General features: G+C 41.8%; 1 protein-coding gene across 4 annotated transcripts in view; it reads right to left on the bottom strand.

Moving 5' to 3' along the window:
* ARHGEF4 (Rho guanine nucleotide exchange factor 4) overlaps positions 1 to 24,518 on the bottom strand; it is a 228,211-nt gene that overhangs the window by 43,252 nt on the left and 160,441 nt on the right. For all 4 annotated transcript variants that reach the window (XM_056358091.1, XM_056358093.1, XM_056358092.1 and 1 more), the window contains one exon: positions 2,869 to 3,008. In XM_056358091.1, coding sequence (XP_056214066.1) covers positions 2,869 to 3,008 — 140 coding nt within the window. The remainder of the gene's footprint in view (positions 1 to 2,868; positions 3,009 to 24,518) is intronic.

Below are 24,518 nucleotides of genomic sequence, written 5' to 3'. Positions count from 1 at the left end.
AGGCAGGCTTTTTATATACATAATCCCTCATGTCCTCAACTTCAGTCTAACATATAACACGTTTCATGATGCTTGAATCTATGTCTGCCCTATACGTAAGACAGAACCACAATGCATTGGCCATATAGATTTTTCTCTTGCCGCGTTTTACCTAATTATACTGTGGAAGCAAAAAGATACAAGGATAGGGTCTTTATCTGGAACAAACACAAAGTAAACTCCACCAAGTACAATCTAAACACAAAAATCTCTTTTCATGAGCATCAAGAATGTCAAACAGATGCCCCAAGAAAATTGCTTCCCCCGCCTCTTTCTCATCCCAAACCCTTATTATTACTTTTTGATTGATTTTTCTTGGCTATTACACACCCTCATGCTGATCTTCTTAGGTGGGCTCTATACAGCCTTCCCAGCTTTCTTTGATCCCTCTAGTCTTCTTGCCAATAAATTATTCTAGTTCTGTGAAAGGTTTCTTTCTTATTTCATAACCATTTTCTCTTGATCCAAAATCAGCTAAAACTCAGTGGTCGGGTGGTTTGTTTTTTAATGCAACACTTTGTCTGCCAAATGCCTTAAAAATATATTTCAACCTTCTCTGTTTATTTGAAAGCTGCTTCTTCCAAGAAGGCTAAGAATAGTGCAGTTACCATAGTTTCCTTATCCATGACCAATAAAAGACAATTTGGAATACAATAAAACAAAGAGAAGACTACTCACAAAACGCTACTAAATGATTGGACATTGCTATCTTCCCCCCCCATCACTCCTAGCACTACTATAGAAAACACTCAAGATGAATCAACACCCAGCTTTTGGTCCAGCAGGGAAGACGAAGACAAGCCTGTCCGTCTGCCAGTTATTTGAGATATTTCAATTCCAACACTTAAGATGTCTGTTCATGCAGAATCCCTCCCTCACAGATTTAGTATTTCACCTCAAGAGATTTTGTATTTTACTGTAGTCTTTTGTTCCAGGAAGTGGTTGTGCAGGAAAGCACTTTGCTAAGGCTCAGTGAAGCTAAGTGATGGATTAATTACCCGTAGGAACCAGTTGACAAAGTAAATAATGTGCTGCCTGTTCTTACAGCTTTGTTGGCCCCTGAACAGGCAAGCTTCTAGGGAACAAGCCAAAAATAATCTTTTCTCTTCCAGTCAACTGGCCAACAAAACCCCGCATACCCTTCAAAGACTAATCAAATTACACCTGCTTTGGGCACATCCATTTGCTTTCCTGATTAGGAGTTAAATGATGGAATTTTACTCTAATAAAATGAACTTGTAAGAAAAAAAGAACAATTGCTCTCAATAATAATGGATGATGAAAGAGAAAGCCCGCAAGATGACTGATGGATATATAGACCCACTAGCAAGTTAATTTTTTCCCCTGACTTCAAAGATTTGTAAAGACACACTTTAAAAAAATAAAATATTTTGCCTTTTCCTTTAAAAAAAAAAAAAAGGAAAGAAAAATCCAGAGGATGTTCTGTTTGATGAGACACTAAGAAGACTTACCAAGGCAAGCACCTGCATGGGAGAGAAGCAAAATCCTCCTCGCACACTCCCAGTGGGAATGACTCCTGTGGTGCCTGGGACACTCACAACACACCAAGTAAATGCAGAAGAATGCAACTCAAGATTTTCTGGTGTTCTACCGGCATTTGCTTACCAGTGACAACAGCCCAAAAGAGCTGAGGTTAAATCAAAAAGCTCTGGCCATAGTTTGACAACCCCCGGACATAACCAGTAGGGGAAGAAAATATAGCAAGTCTCTTCCTTACCCCAGGCACACGGGGCTGTGTAATCAGGGATTCTGGGCTCTAGGAGCAGGAAAACTGCTAGAAGCGCATTTGCTGCTGTTGTTTTTGAAGAAAAGCTGTTATCCTCACTGTGCAGCTTTCTGGAGCTTTTGCAGACCCCAGAAGCACCACTGCTGTATAGATCAAACACACAGGCACAGACCCTCAGTCAACAGTTTCAGTTACGGCTTAGCCACAAGGAAATATACTACATCTTTTATCCTTGCCTTCTCATCTTGTGAAGGTCATGTAAAGGTAACAGTGTAGGGAAGAAAGAAAGAAGGTGTAAGAGTGCAAGAGATCACTCACATGGTGAACATGCTCCACTCTTCTAATGAAAAAGCTTATTAGTTCACCCCAACAAAAAAGCATTGTGCATGTAACAGGATGGCAGTTCTAACACATTAGACAAAGCCACTGTATTTTTGCAAAAAAAACACCCAACATCTTAAATCCTGTTAATATGTTGCTCATCACATCAGTTAAACTAAGTAGTACAATTTTAAATTGCTGATCTCAAGTTAATCAGTGTCAGCACTATAAAATAAAATAGCTAAAAGTGCTGACTAAAAAGGCATCTCTCACATCCTGAATTTACTGGGGAACAGGAAGAAGCAGTGAAAACCAAGGCTACATTGAGCTTAGAACCCTTCCACCTACCTATGAAGAGGTACGCACACCAGTTGCTTTTGGTGTTTGTTTGGGGGTTTTTTTGTGTGTTTTTTCCCCCTCAGCATTTCCTTTATGCCCTCAGTACACCACATTTCAAGTCTCACACCAGCCCTGACCAGGCTGCTCATTCATAGTTTTAAACTTCCCATCCAAAAACACCTAAGAGGAGAGCTACCTGCTCAGGACCTGTGGCTCTGCATTACCTTACATCATTGTCCTCTGCTGTTAGGGACAGCACCCTGATGGAAGGCCCAGACTCCGTCATTACCCAGTTGTAAGTGGTACCCACAGCAAATTTGAAGCCCCACGCCCTTTACCATTATCAGTTCAGTTGTTGAGCTCTCTTATGGTTCACAAGATCCTTCCTTATCCTGCCTGTCAGAAACCAGCCAGTGCAATACCTCATTGATGGCAAGCTGCTCTCCACCTCCCCCAGGGTGGCCGTAGCGGTGGTTCGAGCTCCGAAAGTCCTCATAGAGGTCCTCCTCGCTTCCCACGTCATCTGTTAGAGCTGTCTTGTCCAGTGCCCCATCAGCAATCACTGCAACAACAAAAAAAGGACAAATTGCTATAGACCACAAGATCCTTAGCAACACTGCATTGATCATACGAGCCTGGCTGGGGTGAGGGAGGCTATAAAAAAAAGACAAGGAAACTAGATAAGCAATTTCAAGGCACAATTCCAGCCTCGTTCATGCCCGTTTTTCAGAGAATTTTTCTCCATTTGTGTTTTGTTATGATAAATGATTGTGTCGTTTTCTAGACTGGGAAGTACGATTTTAAAATGTTCAACAACTGCTGTATGTTGCAAAGAAAAGATGAAGAATAAGAAAATAGGCTTGGAGAAAAGGGGCAGGGCAAAGACGACACAAACAATGACTTCATTATGACATTGCTGCGCTGATAGGAAACTTAACTAGGGAACAAGCTCATGTCTGCCAGTTCATACCTTGATAACTACCATTTATCAAATCCTATCAGGCCAAGGAAACTCTCAGCCCTTGGGAAAAGCATTCCCCTTCCTTAATGTCCACATGTTTATTTAATTTGAGAACCCTTTTTGTGGCTTAGAAGCGTGTTTGCTACAGAAGTATCCAGTTTTACCACAGGAGGGCCATTCTGCTCATCACAGCCCTGAACAAGCTGCAGCTAACAGAGGATTAGCAGTCTGTAGCTAGAACAAACACTGAAGTCTCAAAGTAAAAGCATAAGCCTGAGAGAATTAAAAATATGGCATTTATACTCCTTACACAGAAGAAAACTGCACTTCATCTGTTTCATAGGCAGGAACCTTTCCCTAAGGTCTCCTCAAGGCATTAGCAAATACCCTTCAGTGGCAGGTTGACCTGTACAGGCTACTTGAGCATAAACTTTCTGTTCTCAAAATCTGTGAAAAATGTCAATGCTTAAAGAAAACATTTGCTGACATATTCATCTGGATTAGCACCTGCTAGGACAACAGTGTCCATGATGAAGAAGGGGGCTTCACAAAGATTTCTGTTGCATGAAATAGCTAACATGACCACAATGCAGAGAACAGCTGATTTAACTAGTAATTTTAGTTTAATGGATGTGACACAGCTGCAGTAGTAGAACTGAACCAAGTGGAAAGAAAGATACTGCTGTCAACACCCCTGGTGACAGTCTGAGCTGTCCAACTTACACGTGATGTCATGCTCAAAATTTTTGCCAAAGAGGTGGAAAAAAAGCCACCTTTGAGCTTGATCTTATACAGCTTGGATAGGAAAAGCACTGGAGCCTGGGGACACATAAGCCTGTTCTTGAGTCCCCATTTCACTCCATAATGCAAATGCATCTTACAAATGTAACTGTGTCAGCAGGCCAAGAAAAGCACCTAAGGGTTTGTTAGCTTATTATTACCTGAAACCAAAGCTTCCCAGTAACACAAAATAAAGTGCTGTCAGAGGTTACAGCAAGACCTGCAAAGATTGTCCACATCAATATTTTCACGACACAATGTTTTGTTAAGGGCACGTCACCATCACTTGATTACTTCCAATAACATGGCAAGGTATAAATTCAGTGTAGCAGCTATCAGTTCAGTGCAGTAACTTGACATCAAAATGACTGGAATATGAGCTATTTTTTAACAAAATACTTGATTGTTTACGCTTTCAAATCAATAAATACAGATAACATACTAAAGACTTATTCATTGTCTAAATCAGCTCCATGCAATGTTAATGGTGGTTCAGGACATGGAGGTGCATATGATGTTATAATAAAAGCAGAATATTCTGTGGAAGTGTGTAACTTTCATTCAGCTTTGCTTGATTTTTGTGAAACATCACTTATTCTTTCAGCTTTGCTCTGACATGTAATATCATTATACAGATATTCGCTACCAAATACATGCCAGTAGTATAGATTGCATATAAAGCAGTTCTGGGGCCAAGACCTGTCCCATTAATATAAAACTCAAAGCCATATGGAATGCCACTGATTATAGTTTTATGCAGAATTACCATAGTTTGCACTTAATTTTTTTTTTAAAAGAGCATTAAAGTATCGCTTTTTGCTCATACACTGTCTGAAAAACATTTGTCTGACAGCGACAAACAGCTTTCAGTGAATTAGTACAGCAACAGAAACAAACTAGAAACATTTTTCAAGCACAAACAAAAATAAATCATTTATAAGAAGGGATTTTGTAGTCACTTAATTCCAAACTTTCTTTGTATCCCTCTGATCTCATTCTTTCCCCTTATTTTCTGCACGGCTTCATCGCTCTTGCCTTATGCATCTTCTGCTATTTTCACTGCTAAGAGTAATTTTCAGCTTGAAAAAATGTTCATTGACATCTTTAAAGCTTTTGCTTTTCCCCCTCACATTTTGCTATTTGTTCTCTGATCTCTGCTTAGATGAAAAAGCAAAAGCTCCAGAGAGATATTTATCTGTGTTACTTAAAATGCTCTATACCTCTGCTAAGTGCCTTGAAAGCTGTGTTTTCTTTTACTAGAGATCTGTTTTTCTTCCCTGATCTTACCAAGCTCATCAATTTTCTGCAGTCTCAAAACCTGCTACTGCATTTTGGATTAGTTTTCCTGGCAGAAAAGTCCTCATGGGCATATTTCACCAAAAAAATGCAGTTCATAGTATATGGAAGTTTTCAATTCTTGATGAAGAACAGCCCAAGACAGCCATTACATGTTTTCCCAAACTAACTAGTGTTCCAGGGAAGAATAAGACCAATGAAAAATAAGAATTTGCTCTAAAGCAGCTTACATGGGAGACATGATTACAACTAAATAAATAAAACAGTAGTCTGGAACTGTGACCCAATGCACTAGAAATCCATCAAGGAAGTAGGAGAATGAAGGCTTTTAATGTAGGTACTGACCCAACATGCACAGCATAAACTAGGTCAAGCAGCAAAGAAGCAAGCACTGTACAAAAATCTTTAAAGACAAGTTAGCAGAGATTGCTGAAATAGTCTTTCAGCTTCCTCAACAGCACAGGACTAGTCAGACAGACAACTATTAAGCTGCACAGTAGCTGACTTGGATGCCTCATTCCCGCTGCCCCAAATGTTCATTCTCTGTTTAACACTGAAATCCACCAGTACGGTCACAGCTGGCCCCTCCGTGTCTCTCCGAAACCACTGATCTGACCTGTCCCTGGCAATCAGGCAACACCAAAAAACAACGTTCTGGCAGAGAATAATGCCAAGCATCCAATTAGCTCAAGCAGATTTCTCCATATTTTATACGGCTGTCCTGATAGATTTCACTAAATACGGCAACAAATCCCATACATAGGAACACAGGGAGGGGTTGTCACCAACATTTAGTACTACAACCTTCTGTGCAAGTATTAAAACCCTGCTTTATACTGTTGTTAGTCAAAGCCCAAGCTTGGGATTTATGTCATTGAAGTACAAAAGCAGACGGATAATTCTAGCAACAGTAGCTCACAAAAGAATGCTGCACAAACCTTTCTTTACGCATCTGAATAGAGAATAAGGTGCCAAGAGCCCAACTCCACAAAGAGCTATCTTGAGGATATGAAGCAGCAAAAGTCATACAAAAAACGGCACTGAAAAGAGCAACTGGCACAGGTGGTCTGCGTTCAAACCTGAGCAGGTAGCACTGAGACAGGCTACACTGAAGGATAGTCAGAAAAACAAGAGGGAAGGATTGTGTAAAAATCAAATAAAGCTTGTCCAAAATGGTCCAGAAGAAGAAGGTGTATGTGTCCACCCTTGCACTTTCCTACAGGTTTGGGATGCAGGCAGTCACCAGTGGGAATGGTCCTGGCTGGGCTCTGCTTGTGCCCCCACCTTGCTGAAGGGGAGCATGGAAAAGCAACCCTTAGAGGTGCTTCTCCCACACAGTTACAGAGCTCTCCATCTCACCAGAGAGCCACTGGAGCTGTTACCAGCTCTGTGGTTTTACACAGAAGAGCACTCTGTGCCCACAGTGAGACACAAGCCATGCAACGGCCACAGCAGAAACCATGGCTGTACCGCTCGGAGCAGCCTGCCTGCTGCACCCTGCTTGTAGGCAGGGTTGGATGATTTGAAATGCATATAGGCGGCTGCCCATATGGTAGGATGTTTAGTCTTGGAAGCCACAATCGAGCCTATCTGACACTGGAGAACAGCTGGACTACACTGGGACAGCCCCAATCTTCATAACCATCAGAAGCTGGTGGAGAGGGAAAAATGAGAGAAGCCTTGTGTTGTTCATCTAACTGGTGGGAAACCAAAAGAAGTTGGAATTAGATCATCTACTGAAGGTCACAGACTGAAACGAGTATTAACCATAGACCAGAGTTCACTTAAGACTAGTGTCACCTAGTACAGGTAATACTATTTGCCATGCCCGAGTTCCTCTTCTTTCTCAAAGGACAGACCTGCTTCATACATTGCAAGTGCCAGGAATTAGTGAATACAAGTTGTTGTTGGCAAAAAACCAAACCAAAACCAAACCAAAAAAAAAAAACAAACCCAACACACACCCACACCAAAAAAGCCACCCTCTCACTGGAGAAACACAGAGTAAGTTTTTAGAACAGTTTCCTCAGAGCAGCTGGGCACTGCAGCCCCAGATCTAGCACAGCCTCTTAACAGGGATCTCTCAGTCACATAGGTTTATGTTGCAGCTGGAATAAACCCCAGTAGCCTCCTGCTGGCGAGGAGCTCCAGCCATATGCCTGGGTCAGAAGCCCAAGCGATGACCCAGGAGTGAAGGAAAATGGGCTAGAGGCAGTTTCCCCAAGATTTTGATTATCTGTTTTCACTTGACTTACAGCCTACAGCTTTTAGGAGTAAGTCTGGGACAGGAATCCATGATGATCAGACAGCTCTGAAAGCCAAGAGCATCCATAGTTTATTAAAAGCACATTATATTAATGACAAAGGGAACAACTTTTGTGTATTTGAAGTGTCTCTCTTTCAAGTGTGCTTTGTCAGTACCACATCTACACATTTAATTTGTCTCTGTAGCATTTACATTTAAAATAATTCACCAAAATAACAGTAGGAGCCAGATTTACACTCACAGAGCAAATTAATTCAGAGCTAACAACATCATTCCCTCTCTGCCTCACTGAGCAGAGATTGCTGTGGTTATGTGCAGCGCCCACAGGAAAGCACACTGCAGCTGGTGAAGGGAGTAGCTCAAGAGATTTAAGATGATAAACAAATGAAAGGAGTGCATGGGGTGGGGAAACTCAATCCAGACTACGTTGCCCAGGTGAAAAGAGCCCCTCCACCCATTCTAAATTGCTAACCCCTCCTCTTCCTTAGAAATTGCTGCCACAGTAGGGCTGCAGCCTCCATCAGTCCTGTTCTGAATTACGTGCTTCATTTATCAGCTGCTTGATATATGGTATGGAGGTCCCTATGCAGCTGCCACAGTAAAATCCATCAGAGTGATGTCATCCCAGTTCTGCCCCAGCAGTGCAATTCTCCACCTCTTTACTGTGCTGATGGACCCTCTCACATCATTCTGCTTATGGTTGTGGGCCAGTTTAACAGGAAGAGGAAGTCTGGCAGGGAATTAGCAACAAGGGAACAATGACCAGTTAGTATGAGCTTCATGGGGGGGGATGGACACAGATACGGACACACACCAACAAAAAACCAGCCAAGGATATGGGTCTGCAAAGTCAAGCCTTAGAGAGCCAAGGTCCTCACAGGGATGTTGCTGAGCAGTTAATGAAACTGTGTTCAGTGAATCATTGAGAAAAAATAAAATAACACAATGGGGAGGAGAGGCAGAAAACATTTAAGTGGAGAAAGCAAGCTGGATCACCTCCATTTTAAAGAAACACGAAGAAGGGAAAGGATTCAACATAAAATTAAATTAAAATTTTGGTATAATGCCACAAATGGAATTGCTGTTGTGAATGAAACCAGCTCCTAATTAGCTGAGGCAAAGAGCAAATCTGCACTCAAGAACAAAAACGAGACAGTCCTTCAACGGAAAGCTGAGCGCAGGTCCTTTGTGGGTCTGCTGGGTGCATCACCCAGGGTAACATTCATCAGCAATAATGCACTGAGCCACCCACTCAGGTTTCAAGAGTTTTTAAATCCCAATTAGAATCTAAATGACTTGCAGGGAGGCTTAAGGGAGTTCTCAGCTCTCTTGGGTAGCGAAGATAATTATGGGGAAGAGAGATGTGGATTATGAATGGCTCTGCAGCTCTGACTCCCACGTTACCACTTGCTACGCTCTTGCAGCTTGGTCTGCCTTTGCCTTGGCAGACATGCGGCAGCGAGCTGCCCCCAGTCCCTTCCTTACTTGTTGAGTGATGTTGTGAGTGGGAGAGAAGAGGGGGAGCAGTTTAACTAGATTTGAAGAGTGGAAACGATGGGAAAATAAAAGATAGGAAATCACATAAATGTACTTTCTTGACCCAAAGCCTGATCCTTCATTGAAAAGCCCCGCTGTTGTACTGCATACAAACTATTAATTCACTGGCTGTGTTCCCGTCACAGCTACTGACTTGGAAAAAAGCAGGCATGTCCCTCTGCGATACGTATTGGTTGTTTATTTGCTCAGGTCTGATTACTCATCCATACCAATTTGTTTGCTCTCATTTTTCAGATGGATATCTTTGGAAATGCTGTTTGCTTTACGTCTGGACAATGTTGAACATGATGGACAAATTCTAGTTCAGTCCTTTAAGCCCTATCACAATCTAAACATTAAATCAATCATAGCAAATGAAAACTAGCAGACAAATCCCCTCTAGTATCCAGGCACATTCTTTACTGTATCCTTGGTAGGATATACCGGTTGGAATATCTGGCATGTCATTTACTGCTCCAACAAGAAGTCTTATTCATTGACACAGCTGCTATGTAAGGAAGTTGGGAGATGGGTGGGTGTAGATGAAACAATCCATCATATTTTTTTGAAAGTTTCCTCCATGGAAGACTAAAATGATTGTGTTTCTTGTTTCCAACAGGTAACAAACACTGACATTCCAAACTCATGCTGAATTTTTACCTGTCCATTTAACTCTGCTGCTTAGTCTTGGGCCTGTTATGCCTTGAAGTAAAAAAAAAAAAAAATAAATAAAATCAAACCCAGACCAAATTCCCCTCCCTTGAAGTGAAAAACATCATCAACAAAACTGTCCCTTCATCGGACAACTGCCGACCAAAATACTGACAGGCTGCTGGTTGGGAAACAACTTATCTGACAGTGTCTAGCAGAGCATGATCAGAGTCAATTCAGATCAACAGTATCCTCGTATGAGCTTTGAGCTCACCTGCAAAGATGGAAACACCATGTCTGTGTCTCCACACCCACTCATTCTTACCCAAAAGTGTAACAACAGAGGAAATTCAGGCAAATGAGCCAGAAAACCAGAACAATAGTTATTTCCAGTGAACAACACCTACTTCAGCAAACACAGGAGGTAAAAGCAACAACAAAGAGTGTTAGTGCAGCTGACAAGCCTGACAAACATGAATTTGAAAGGGCTTCGTCAATAAGATTTCAGGCATTTATTTATTTATTTTTAGCAGAGCAGCTGTTCCAGCTTTTCAAAACCTTACAAGCACTTCCCACAACTTGGAAGATCAGCAATCTGGCAAAAAAAGACACACCGCTTTCTTAAAAGATCATTCCCACAGATTCGCCCTACATGATGTCAACACCTGCCACTACTTCAGTGCAGTTACATGTGGCATCACTTCTAAAGGTCACCTTTGGGCTTCTCTCATCTTTGCTTGCACAAGTATACGAACACACAAACAAAAGGAGTCACACTATCTTAAACTGCTACTGAGCCTCACCACTCTGCCATTACTTAGTCTGAGTTCATCTGAACCAAAGCCCAGGTTCATACTCAAACTCTGTGTTTTAATCCTTTTTTTTTCTCCTCCAGAAAGCAAACAAAAAAGCCTCAAATAATTTGGACATAAGCAATGCTTTTATTCATCACCAGTCCTCAAACAAAGTCCTTAAACAGAAAATGTTCCCCCCTATTCTCTCAGGGATTGTTATTCTTCCTACCTCTGCAGCTACTTTCCAGGGACTTAATTGGAGTTTTCTTAATGCAGTTGCTGTTATCTCCCAAATCTCATGCTATCCTCGTCTGTTTTAATTATATTGATTTAGCTATGATGCTTGCTTCACCTCTAAAACAACTTCCTAAGAGAATTCAGAGGACAGTGTTAGAAACTCAAGCCATCATTGACCTCACAGTGCCTCCATTCTTGTACCTGTTACTTTATTAGACGAAGAAAATAATGTAAACATGCTGTAGGAAATTCTGTTTGCTTTATATTTCCAAATATTCTATGCTTTTATTATGTCTTTACATCCAAGTACACCCTCAGAAGACCAAGAGCTCGGAAGCTAAGTCTTTGCTAAAGATTTTGTTGCCAAAAAGCATACAGTTTTGTTTAGTCTTAAATCGCAGTCTAGAAAAAGACATTTCCACTGTACACTAAGCTTTAACTACTAGTCTGGAAGAGACCACGGTGTTAAGAATGGTTACGGTCATTTTTAAGAAGAACTCTCACTAGGAAGTCAAACAATTCGTACTACAAAAGTCTTTAAAACGTTGCACCCAGTCATGCCAACTTGGTATGAAAACATCAACTTCCTTACGCTATTTTCATGACCGTCAAACCTGGAGCAGGGAGACATGGGTCTTTCTTATAATGGAGTAACCCACGTTACAGCTTGAAAATTAAGAATGAAGAATTGTCTTGATAATAATTTAAAAGCTTTTGACAATGCAGCCACCTTTAAGACAAAGCTATTTAACAGCAGAACCTGGAAGAGGACCTGCAAGCCTATAGCTGGCTCGCTGATACAACAAATAACACAGAGGCACTGGGCAAAATACTGTTTCCAGCAAAGTCAGCACAAAGAGCCACTGCCTGGCACTTTGGAAAAGCAGGCTGTTTATATAAGCGTCTGAAGGCTGATTTAAGAGGCTAACTTTGAACACTTAAATTTGAAAAATGTGACCTTTGTTTTTTCCCAGAATTCTGCATAATGCTATAAATCTAGTCTTTATCTTTGTGAAGCTATCCAGGCTGACAAGTGGCTTATATCTATGACCTTGTACCACAGAAGTAATTAAAAATGAATGCCATGAGAAGACTTTCAATTGCTCTTGTGCATTATCAAGTATAAGTCTCAAGGGGCAGCAAGACTGTTTTGTTGACGTTATTTTGAATGACCAGTCTTCACGTAAAACACAACAGATCTCGTTTCATACTGGGGCTACGTTTTTTTCATTAAATATACCAGTAAAACTGCTTTACCTTTAGGAAATCCCTCTGTCCCTATTTATGTTTTAATCCGAGTTCTAAGAAAATCCCTGAGATCAAGCTACCAAATATTTCTGAAGGGAAAACAGGAAATTAATATTATTTGACTACAACTGTCATGACATCCAAGAGATCAGGCTCTTTGCAGCATATATTTGAATCACACAACCCTACACAAAGGAGGCAAAGTCAGGCTCCAAGTTAGTCAGGGTGATTCTTCTTTGGCCTTATTCAGAACAAATTTGGGAGATCAGCTCTGAGCAAGCTAGAGGGGATACGCTGACCGTGGCCAAATGTAATCCAGTCTTTGTGTTCTGAGTAGACAAAGACACAAGAGCATCTCCACTGGAAGATGGGTGCGGAATAGGAGGGTGCCACATTAGCTCTGTTTAGAGGGACCTCATGGACAGACAAGGCAGAAATTTCAAACGCATTCAGAACATTGCACGTTTACAGTTCTGTGAGTGTAAACTTTGCTGCCAGAGTCCAGCAAAAAAACCCCATGACTGACTGGTTTTATTTAATACACAGTACTGCTACATCACCTGTGTTGAAGACCAGCTCTACAAACTGATGGAAGGTGGCAGCTGGAGCACAGAGGTGACCTGGATGAGAGGATGGTGCAGTCTCTTGCCCTCATTGCAGGGCTGGGGGTGTGCTTCACACCAGCTCCTGCAGCAGTCAGCTGTCACCACCTCTCCTCCCCAGGACCTCCAGACTTCCCTGCCAGTCATATATAAATGAAAGACTCTGCACCAAAATAATTTCAAACTGTACAAGGACAGCAATATTCTTATGAAATATATTTAAGAACTCAACAACAGGTCTTACAGCCTTATACATTTGATACTGTTCATACTGTAGTGGGAACAGAGCTGCCTGCTGTGAAGCATTTGCTCCCTGGGAATCTGAGGGTGCAGATATGATATATTACTGCAAATCAAATTTAAAGAATTAAGTTTGACATACTGAGCCTGTTGATTGATGCATCTCAATACATTTTCAAATATCATGGGGGGGGTGGGGGGCGGGGGGAAGACGCTTCACGTTCAATAATTTTAAGTTTCCTAGGAAACTGGTGTGAGAAGATACCTTATTTCGGAGTGTTTTCACAACATTCAGCTTCAGGTCTGAATTATAGCTGAATGTGTCAGATGCAATCTCACCCTATAGCAAGAAAACTCTTCCAAGGAAAACATTATTCCTCTTGGAATACATCAATTATTCAATTCAAAGCCATTATTAATCATCCCTTTAAAAGGAGAAAGCATTCTGGCAAGGTCACATTGGTCAGGATGCCTTTAGTAGTTAAATTCATTACTTGGAATGTTTACTGCTGGCTTCAACAAGGAAATAAGAATAGCAGAATTGGTAAGATCAGCATTTCAGAAATCACGAACCTGAGATGCTAAGTGTGCATTTGGAACTATGAATTCAAAATGACACATTGCCACTTACAGATCACTGGATGCAACACACAGTATTTTGGAAGTTTTGGAGACTGGTTTAAAAGTTGAACCCATCCCCAGCTGGTGGTGGTAAAATTAAATGGCAAAAGTATAACCACACAGACAGCCACATAATCTCAATACTAACTAATAAAAGAGTGCTGCTGATCAAGCAGTGACCAAACTGAACAAGGTCTCTTAAAAAGATAAGAGAAGATGCAGCCTCTTCAGAAGTCACATTACCTAAAACAACCCTATTGATCTTTTGACCAGTACATAGAGGGTACAGTCACATGCAGCTCCACCTAAGGCACATGCCAGAAAAGGGACATTCTTCAAGAGAGGTAGCTGAAGCAAAGTAATCTTTGAAAATTTGACATTAGTGGTGTAACTTACAAAATCACAATGGGCTAAAATCAGGACAGTGTCTTCCAGAGCAGCTCTGTCTGGGTGTTCTAGCGCACAGCATCGGTCGACAAACCTGCAATTCTCTATCAGTTGTTTGAACTTATAAAACAAACACAATAATCCTTTCACTTAAAGGCAGATGTGTCAACTTTCTTTTCCTGTGATTATCCAAAATCTAAAACATTTAATTCCACCATATTGCTGTTATTGTTTCCATTTATGAATTGTTTCTTATTTAGATTCCATATGCCACCAACGAGAATAGGAAAACACTTTGTTTCTGAACAGAAACCGTACGTTTACTACTTCCCGATCCTTAGCTTTTCCAAAGCAGCTAAAAAAATACAACTAACTTGCTTTAGACTCCAGGTTCACAATTCCAGAAACATGTTCCAGTTTTCCAAACATCTCTCCAGCTACACTGTATCCAACAGAGGGGCAGGGGGAAAGAATGAACCCAAGCCCCATGCCACCTAGCTTTCAAAATTGCTCAAAGTATAAAATTACCTTTACCCTTAAATACTCTGAAGGATGTTACACAATTATTTGGTCCTTCAGTGTCTGAAAACCACAGTTCCTATGAACTAAAGCAAATGGGCAAAGGAATTCTTCCATTAACAACTTGCCAATTTAGAAGTTAAATTTAAATTAACCTGATTTTCCAAAGGTCTTATAGCTGATGCATGTTCACTTAGGATGATGAATCTAATGTTCAGTTTCTCCTTTCCCTGACAATTTAACCAAGCTGATTTGTCTATCTTTGCAGCCCATTTTTTGGCTATGAGCTTTACTCTTATACCTCAAAATTTGATCTTTTGAACAAAGCAACACGAATTTTCCTATGGGCTGGTAGTCTTAGTACCCTTATCCCGTTTCCAAATGAAGTTCCAAGGAAAACAAAAACAATCCACCCATATTTACAAACAGATTACCTTCCCCTAAGAGAAAACTGCTACAGAGCAGGATGTGGTTGAGCTATATTAAAAAAAAAAATAAAAAAAAATGAAACCACCACTCAATGAAAGGGCTACTTTAAGTATCTATGTATTTTAAGTTGGCTGATGACATAGCCTGGATGAAGTGTAGACACAAAATCTGTCAGTTTAGATTATAGTTCTGCGAAATCAAGCTACTGGTTTATTTTCACATTCATCATGAATGGTTCTGTGCAGTAGCATCTTCCTTTAAGTTTAGGCATAGCTGTTATCTCTGTCTTGTAGATCTAAATTATTTTTATTTTCAGCTTTGTTTGTATTCTATTCCTCTGCACCAGAAGCCCAACTTGATCATGTCTGAGTGACAGACTATGCAATACAGGATTATTACATCAAAGGACAACACTGAAGTATCAGTAAAGGAGAGTCCCTCAGGAGACTACTGTCAGAAGATATAAATTTCTTCCTCCAATATGAAAAAAAATAATAACCCCTCTAAAACAAATTCCCAGAAGATGTCTGTTCAGCCTGGAAAGCCATCCATCTTTGCTTTGACAGAGACCAGTGCTCTCAGCACCAAAAACATTTGTTGTATTTGATGAGTATGGAGCGTGTAAACAGCGACCTGGAGAGACCAACAGGAGGAAAAGACCAGCAGGGCAAGGCACATTGCCTGCTGTACCGCTGCGCACACCGTGGCAGATCCAAAGTGGCTCTTTTTAACATTCACTTAACTTCTTCACATATTTCCCCAGAAGCAATCATAAGGGACACTGGTCTACTTCTCAGTTTCTGTAAAATCCAGAGTTCAGGGATAGAAAAGAATAGTGAGAGTACTGCTGATATATTCTAAAAGAGTTTTAAAAGAGGAATTGTCTGGTGATTAAAATCAGTGAGTGAGGCACATAGCATGTACTGGGGATCATGGAAGTTTAGCATGCTGTAAAACTCATGAACAAATTAGGATGCATTTTAAGTCCACAAGGCCATGTGGGTGCAGCAATGACGAATATTCCACGCATATACATTCGGTATTTGGCACGCTGCATTCAAAGCATATGGCTCAACGGCAGCACGTGGTATCAGCCTGACTTAGGGGGTGATGCCACAGCGCAGCGCCTTTGTGATAGCCTAGAAAAGGAAAATGATTAAGAGGCCTCATCCCTTACTCTTTCTGGAGACAGCCAGCACTGCTAGCAACTGCAATCCTATACAGGACAAATGCAAAGAGGATACTCTTTAGTTATTCAGGTGTGCCCCTTCTACTCACAAACTAGCCCAAGGTAAGCCTGCAAGTCTTTACAAATTAGCTTTTGGTTGATATCAACAAACCGTCTGTTCTTCCCTTCTCTCTCCCAGTTCTACAGTAATCAGAACAAAATCCAAGGATGAGGGAAATAGGGACCCACACCACCCTGTAGCAACCTTCCCACCTTCACCTGCCTCAGCCTTGTAGAGATCTAAATCCCACCACGTCAGACAGAAGCCCCTTTATAGGGGCTGTGCTGCAGTTGACAGAGCCATCATACATGCAGATGATGTATATAAATCTCTTTACAATCCTGTTTCCTCACACCTTGATTAATTACGCTTCTGTCTGCCTCCTTTCCTTTCAAACACAAACGCGAAGGACAGACTCCAAAAACGGGACTTTTTTCCCCTCGAGCCCCTTTCTGAACTCAGCAGGTGCAATTCTATTGAAGTCAGGAAACCACCACTTCTAGACAATGTTCCTGGCACCTGCTTATCTTTCCTGCTGAAAGCACAGCAAATGCCATCAAAGTGCATCAGAACAATCCCCTCGCCTCCAGTATCCCTTTGCCGTAAATACAGTCCGAGCTTGTTTGAACTGCAAATTGTTGTTCTGGGGAATAACAGCTCTGTACACAGCGCTGTCTCCAATTGATTCCAGGACACGTTTTCTGAGCTGTACGAGTTTTCGTTACTAACCTCACAGTAACCTCAAAGGTTTGTGTTCATTCTCTTCACCAAACGGCATAGATCCTTCGTTGCATAGTCTCCAAAATGTCAACAGCAAAACAATGGAAAGAGGCACGACTGTGCGTGCCTTGTTGCAATGCAGCATGGCATTTCCAGGCTGACAGAGGTTAGCAAGTGCTCTCAGAGGTGAAAGAAAAATTCTCTCCATGTACACATACCTCTGTTAATGGTAAGCAGATTGAAACTAGATGGGAGGAACAAAAAGAACAGATGAATTCACAAGTAAATTAGGTATTAGCAGAGAGATTATGGAAAGTATTATAATGAGTACTCCCATTATAATTGGTATTCCCAGGCCAAAGTAACAAAATAGCGTCCTTTGATGTTAGCCTTCCCAGATTTTGTCTGAGGCCAAAGCAATACTGTAGGCACAAGTACATGAAGTCTGGACTTGCACCCCCTCATTTCTCATCACATTCTGCAGAGGCTGGGATCGCCGAAGGTATGAGTCGTCACTTAGGAGTGGGCTTGGGTACCGACAATCGAAATCCAGAAACGTTTGGCATTCAGATACTATGGGTATGGATCATCACAGATCCAATGACCCCACCACTAAATCTACAACCCCACTTTTTATCCAATTCCAGTTTAATCCAGCCTTTTAGGAGGCAGAGAAGCACATTATCTGGATGTTGCTTTTCTGAGCAATGAGTTCTGGGACTGGAAACAGAGATGAGGGTTGATGATGAAAAAATCAGTAGGTTTTCTCAGTTCCAAATGATGACAGCCGAAGAACTTAACCCAGAAATTGTGAGGAGAAGGCGTCTATGCTCCCAGTGACAACGCTGCAGGCATGGCCGAGTACAAAATAAATTTCATTTTCCTGGCCCTAGCTACTGCTAGAACACGTGAAGAGATAACCTGTGAAGTCAGTCAAACGCAAGCAAGAGCTCAGCTTGGTCTGTGTGAGGAGGGCTTCCTGACTTCACTGCTATTTTCCTCTCCCTTTTGGGGAACGGAAATAGCATGAACCCCCATCTCATCAAACTGATGCTACTTCCTTAACTAAGCATCTAACCTTGTTCCTTAGAATAATCACAATTAGATCTCCCTTTTGAAAACAAACTAAAATACAACTGCAGGAAGAGGAGAAATTCGTTGTGGTTTGTTTTGGGGTGGGTTTTTTTGCTGTTTTGGCAGGGGTGTTGTTTGAGGGGTTTTGTTGGGGTTTTGGGGTGGGTTTTTTGGGTTCTGGATTTTTTTTTTAGCTTTTTATTAGCTTTGGTTTGTTTGTTTTGTTTTTAGGTTTTGTTTGGGTTTGGTGTTTGGTATTTTGGCCTTTTTGTTACACTTCTATCTAATTCAGCCTCCTGTCATTGTTTTTCCTAGGTACAAAAAGCAACACCTTCAGCATGGTCACAGAATTAATTATCTGAAAATAGGAGTTTTAGACAGAAAAAATCTCACATTAAAATTCCAGATACTTCCACAGTCAGGAAGACAACAGAAATCAAAATTACACAATGTAGAAAAAAATTCCAGAGCAGACACTATCCCTAAGCCACCATAAAGGCAAGATCACAGCAGGAGGTAGCAGCAAGAGAGTAATCATGAAGGACTACACAGCAGACTCACGGCTGACCACCTTGCCCTCCACCAGAAAGCAAGCAGCACCAGCTTTATCTAATATTAGCAATGAAAGGGGAGGAAGGGTGCACATTGCATCATATTGTGGACAGGTCTACCTTGCCCAAAAAGGACCCATGATGCAAAACATTTTTTCCCCCCAGTTACTAATTTATACTTCTAACGTCATCGAGAGAGGCTGTTATTACCCATATCAAGTAAATTCTTGCCTTCCTCTGTATGATGTGGAAAAAGAGCAAGACCAAGCACGCTGCTGAATAGGACAAGCAGAGTCCTGAGCATCAGAGTACTACTTTACTCCAAAGCGCTACAATTACATCATTTTCCTTTCCCACATTAAGGCACATCTACAAACAAAATTATCTTCTGCTTTTAAGAAAGGAACTGTAAAATTTGTGCTCAGCCTATATCCCTTTCCACCCACAATCCTCTCTCTGTAATACCCCCATGATTCAAAGTTCTTTTTCCCCTGAAGAGGAAGGATCAGTCTCCCAGCATACTGGCAGGGCAGAGTATTTTCTGAATATATCACTAATGCAGTGCAGCTACAGTATAAACCTATCAGTATGCCACTCCTTATATTTCTATTGCTTTTATTCCATTTATTAAGAAAAATACCTAACCCCTAAAACTATAAATACTATATCTGAACTCCAGACGTTCTAGAATTCTTCCTAATCCACCAGCTTTCCTTTTCAGAATTGCCAAGTAAACACTGCAGGGAAGACAGGATCTTAGACCAACTACATACTATGCATCATCCATAGGCTTTCACAAGGTGATGCCAGCAAGATGCTCTGCTTGTTTTCCTACGCTCACCCCAGGAAGGGGAGCATGTCCCACAGCCACAATTAGTATGATACAGAAGGGGTAGATTGCCTCTTGCTGCCACTCAAGTAATGTAACTCCTATCAATCTCCACTATAGGAAGAGGAGAGGATTTGGGCCTTGGAAACAACCTATGAAGCCACATAAATTTGTTCCAGAAACCAGTTTGAAAGAATTTGATCACTGGAACAAGCCTCTTCAGTCTCTAATGGATTGCATATACCCAGCGAGAGGCAACATGCAAATTTTGGCTTGAGAGAACAACTTGTAAATTGTATTCCCCGGCCCCACAGACAGCTCATGGTGGGTTCTAATGAAAAAGATGTTGAGACCCTGCTTCAGTTTTCTCTTGGGGCAGCAGCTGATTTACATCTCCTTCAGCCCTTCCCCAGTTATCTTCCTGCTGTAAGCTGACCAAGTCTGCAGCCGAATGCAGCTACTTAGAGATAACAACAACATAGAGATGGCCCCAGAGGCATCACAGCAGAATCTGGAGCCCTCACTCCCAGTGGGTATGCAATACCATTTTTAGTAGTTGCTGACCTGTGTCAGAGAAAGAATGAGGTCAGGAAGGCAAGAAAACACAGACATAGCACAGCATTGCTGGAAGACAGTGCGTGAGACAACCCACCAAAAATTGTATGTACCATTAACTACTGAGCAGCGCTTTGCTGCTAAAAACATTCTCTGATAACGTTTGACATCTGGATTCCATCTCCCACACACCAGGAACTGATGATGCTAGTAAAAAGGCTAAATGCTATCACATCTGAATTAGTCACAAGTGATGGTTTTTGTTAATTTTTGGAACAGAATTTCTCCACAGATAAGTTCTCCAAGCCAAGGTTACTAAGCCTCCTAGAACCCCAATCTTTATCTAGTATTTGCTCCCTATGTGACTTACATAGTTTGAATCATCTGCTGAGTTCCACAATAGACAGAACTCAAACATCTACACAAGATGTCACTGAAAGGGGAAAGGGGGACCTGTAAAGTCATCTTCATGCTTTAAAAAGATAAAAAATGCTTTTAAATATATAACAAGTTACAGGAAATATCTTGAAACCACAGCTGTCCTTCTAACTGTGCAGAAAGGATTTAATCCAACTTTTACCAGAATAAAGAATATTGGAATGGAGCCAAAGTTCCTCACTGTGTGGTAATAAAACTAAAAAATTAATGAAGCTAATTACTTGAGTTGCACCTCAAAGCATAGGTGGCGGCCCAGTGTTCATTCTGACCTTGTCTACAAAAGGCAAGACTGGAAGGGAACCTCACAAAGTCTTCTTGCCAGTCCATCTGCTTCAAAGCTGAATTAACAACCATAGTAGTTTTTAAGCAATGTTTTCCCAACCTTGTTCTCAAGATCTACACTGCTTAAGACTTCACAGGCTCTCCAGATCATCTTTTCCCAGGGCTTCTCCTAGCATCTAATCCAAGTCTTCTTCACTACAGGTTTCCCTGCCCCCTCTACCTGCCAACTCTCACCACCCCATGAATAAGAAACAAATTATTCACTTCACAACAGAATTTTTTAGGCATTTCAAGATTCATGTCTTCCCCCATTCTCCTCTACTGTATACCCCTACAATGATCCAAACTTCTCCTGCAGATCAAGTTCTCCAGATTACTCTCGTTACTTTCTTTTGGATCCTCTCCAACCCATCCCACAGTGTGCTTATTGTGATGCCCGAAAATATGCACTATGTATCCTTTGAACAACTACACATACACTTAACAAGTCAGCCTACACACAATTTCGTACATAAAGCTAAGCATGTTCAAATTATAATGTTATGAGTTCAGGTCAGCTTTATTTAAAATAAATAAGGGGGAAAAAAAAGATTGATGTAGCACATTTTACACCAGACTGGGCAACAAGAATATATTTGCTATAAACTCCCTCAAATTTAGTTAAATTAAGGGCACTATGTTTCTGGACACCAGGGCATTGCTCTCCTCACAGAAGTTCAGCGTTATTCCTTGGGGAAGGTGCCAGACAGTTGCACACCTGCTCTGTAAACCCAGCGCAACATGTTCTAGCACAATTATGCTCTGTAATTTGGAAGTCCTCTTGTTTACTGTGCCTCTCGATCCGATTTAAGCACACAAAACACGGACAGCGCTATCTGCTTTGGCTTGAACTTCTCACACACTCCGGAGAGCTCTGCTGAACCCGGGTGTCTCTCATTTTCTCTCACTTACTGTAACTCCATCAGATGCTGGAAAGAGACCTGTCAGTTCTTGTGTGCAGCTCAGTGACCTTCAGGAGACCCTCTGGCTGCTGAGCATTTAGTTTAGCAAGGAACGGAGGGAGAAAGCACAGAGCCACATCCCTGTCTTGCAAAGAGTCACACCACTTGATGACGTGCTCTCCCTAACACAAAAGGGCAGACAGAGTATTCCCTTCCCTTTTTTTCTACCCAGTTAGTTTGACCATAAATGTGACTGCACTGAGAAACATCCGCAGCCAGAGATCATTTGCCCAAACTAATTAACTGCTGCCACCAAATCACCATGCAATATTTTCACTAGGAAAGCGCAGCCTACGCTGCTTGTGTGACATTTAGATTTCAACTGCACTCAGTCACTGGCAAAAAATGTTTATATTCTTATTTGTGTTGGTTAAAGTTCCCTCTCTAGATAAAACAAATACCACCATAGGAGCACCGGTGCACTGGGTTAAGAAGCTGCTACTTGACTCCTGCTGTCCCACGGGCTGAGGTCAAGGGGAGCTGCCCGCAGCCCGCAGGCACTAGCTGGGCTGCACTCACACCAAGGGCTTGGCACGCACTGGCTCCTCCAGCCCCCAGAGGGAAGAGGACATGGGAAGCAGGGGATTAGGACAAGCTGATGCAGTGCGGCAGATCAAGCAGTCACCGCGGCACAGCAGGGAAGGAGGAATGCTTAGGGCAGGAATTCACGCTGAGCAGAATACTCCCACCCAACCTCCTCTCCAGCCATGGGGAACAGGGAGTAGCTCTAGTCGGAGGGAGCAGAACAACACTCTCTCAGCCTACAGCTTTCACTGGATTTTGAAAGATTTTGACCAGCAAGGTTTGCTCCAAGTGATACTTACCTATGCAAACACTGCAAAGCACTGCACAGGACAATGCTATCTTGCTCCAGTCAGCTCATGGCTGCTCACTAGCCAACTGTCCTGGTAACAGTGGTTTGCAGTTGGACCATGATTTCTAACCTCACTCCAAGCACCGTTAAGAAATTGCTCCAGCCAAGTTGCAGTTTGCATTTTAGTCTCTCAATAAATCTGCCTGTTGATTTTGCTTTGATGCAGCGCCATGCCTATGGTGTGGTTTGCAGACCAAAGAATCCAAGGGCCTGAAGCCAGTCCACAATACCAGCCACTTAGCTGATGCTGATAATTAGGAACAACTGAGAGTGCACCAAAATTTTAATGCTTGTCTCAGTCCTAGGATGGGCAGCATACCAGTGCAGCAAACCAAAGCTTTTTGGGTTGTATCACATCTAGTACTTTATGGCCACCAGAACAGCAAGGCTGTGCCAGGTCAGGAATGGAGCTATTAATCAAAGGGAGTCTCAGCTTTCAGTCACAGCACGTGCAGCAGGAAGCACAAGGTTATTTTAAAGTTGTAACTCAAGAGTGGCAGGATCAATACCCAAGTAAGTTCACAATGACCTAGCTTCAGAAGAAGCACAGATACATGAATTCACCATTTCAGCCAGGTTGATTAGCCAGACTGTTAATCACTGTCCCTGTCACAACCTGGCTATGAAGATCTAACCCAGACAGACATGTTTGCTCATGTGTAACTACCTTGGAAGTCTTTAACAGTGCTCTGTTTTGACAGGTAGAAGCCAATTTTCAGGCTTTCTATCCACAGATAATATTTCCAGGGAAGAAATACCAAATTCCATTTAAAGTTCCAGTAAAACAGGGCCCACAACAAACCAAAATTGAATGTCAAAGGCTAAACTGTGAATCCTTTGCTCACCTTAGTATATAAATCCCCTCTGAAATTGTGCCTTGTAAACCAGTGACATGTCACAAGTAAGAGCTCAGCAGTCCAGGTAAGTGGATCCCAAGTCCTGCTATACCACAGCACAGTCCGGAGAAGAATCCGGCTTGCCTCCCAGCCCCAGGTCCTGCAGACACCGCCTCAGCTGCCCTCATTTGCCTTATGGCTTGAACTTGACTCCCATTTTCAGTATAGCTTTGTAAAGCACAGCAAGGGGGGACTGTCAGCTCAGAAGATGTGGTACAGTTTTCTGATCTTGCTTCATCAAGCAGTATTTTGAAAGAACTGGGAGTTACGTGCCAGAAAAGGGTGCTCAAGCTGCAGACTAATTTTAAAAGTTGAAGATGACATTCCTCTCCTCGTTCATACGATTTAGGCCATAACTGCAGCCTTGCTGTCTTCCAGGTAGTCTTTAGTGAGGGGAAAGACAACTGATCAGCAGCACAAGAACTCAGACACTTCCTGGAACTGTTGGGGGTTAATTCAAATGCATAAAATCCAGGCATCACAGAGCATTTTGCAATATAATCCTAAAGCTGCTTACAGACCTACTCAAAATAAAATTGTTGTTGTGCCTGCCTGGTTACAACGAGCATGCAATAACTTCTCAGATGCCAGTGCCGAAGAATAGAAATTTACCTCAGTGTATGTGTTCTACATACAGCAATATGTTGTCACTAAAACAAAGCTCTGAAGAAGTGACACCTTAGTCATGGTCTATAATCTTCCCTTGGAAACCATTTTGCTCCCCATTGACTCCAAGAACACCATTTTTTGCTGCACAAGGTGCTCAGTATGAGCACGTTCCAAAACTGCAACAGGATTTCCACCCCCCCACCCCCCCCCCCCAAAAAAAAAAAAAGCTTTGAATAGTTCCTTGTGTTACTAGCATGCAAAAAGACTTCAGAGTGGATCACAAAACCGTGCTGCTAGGCAATTTAAGGACACAGACCCTCTGCTGGATGGGAGTAAAAGAGGGGACAAATGGCGATACAAGGCTGACAATAGAAAGCAGAGCCAAAGCAATTTGCCAGTAACTGTACTGAAACTTAAATGAGATCTCATTCTTACTTTGGTTGGTTT

Source organism: Falco biarmicus, chromosome 13 (assembly GCF_023638135.1).
Source record: "Falco biarmicus isolate bFalBia1 chromosome 13, bFalBia1.pri, whole genome shotgun sequence".
Taxonomy (NCBI): domain Eukaryota; kingdom Metazoa; phylum Chordata; class Aves; order Falconiformes; family Falconidae; genus Falco; species Falco biarmicus.
Note: the sequence above shows the minus strand (reverse complement) of the source record. Positions and strands in the feature narration are given on the sequence as shown.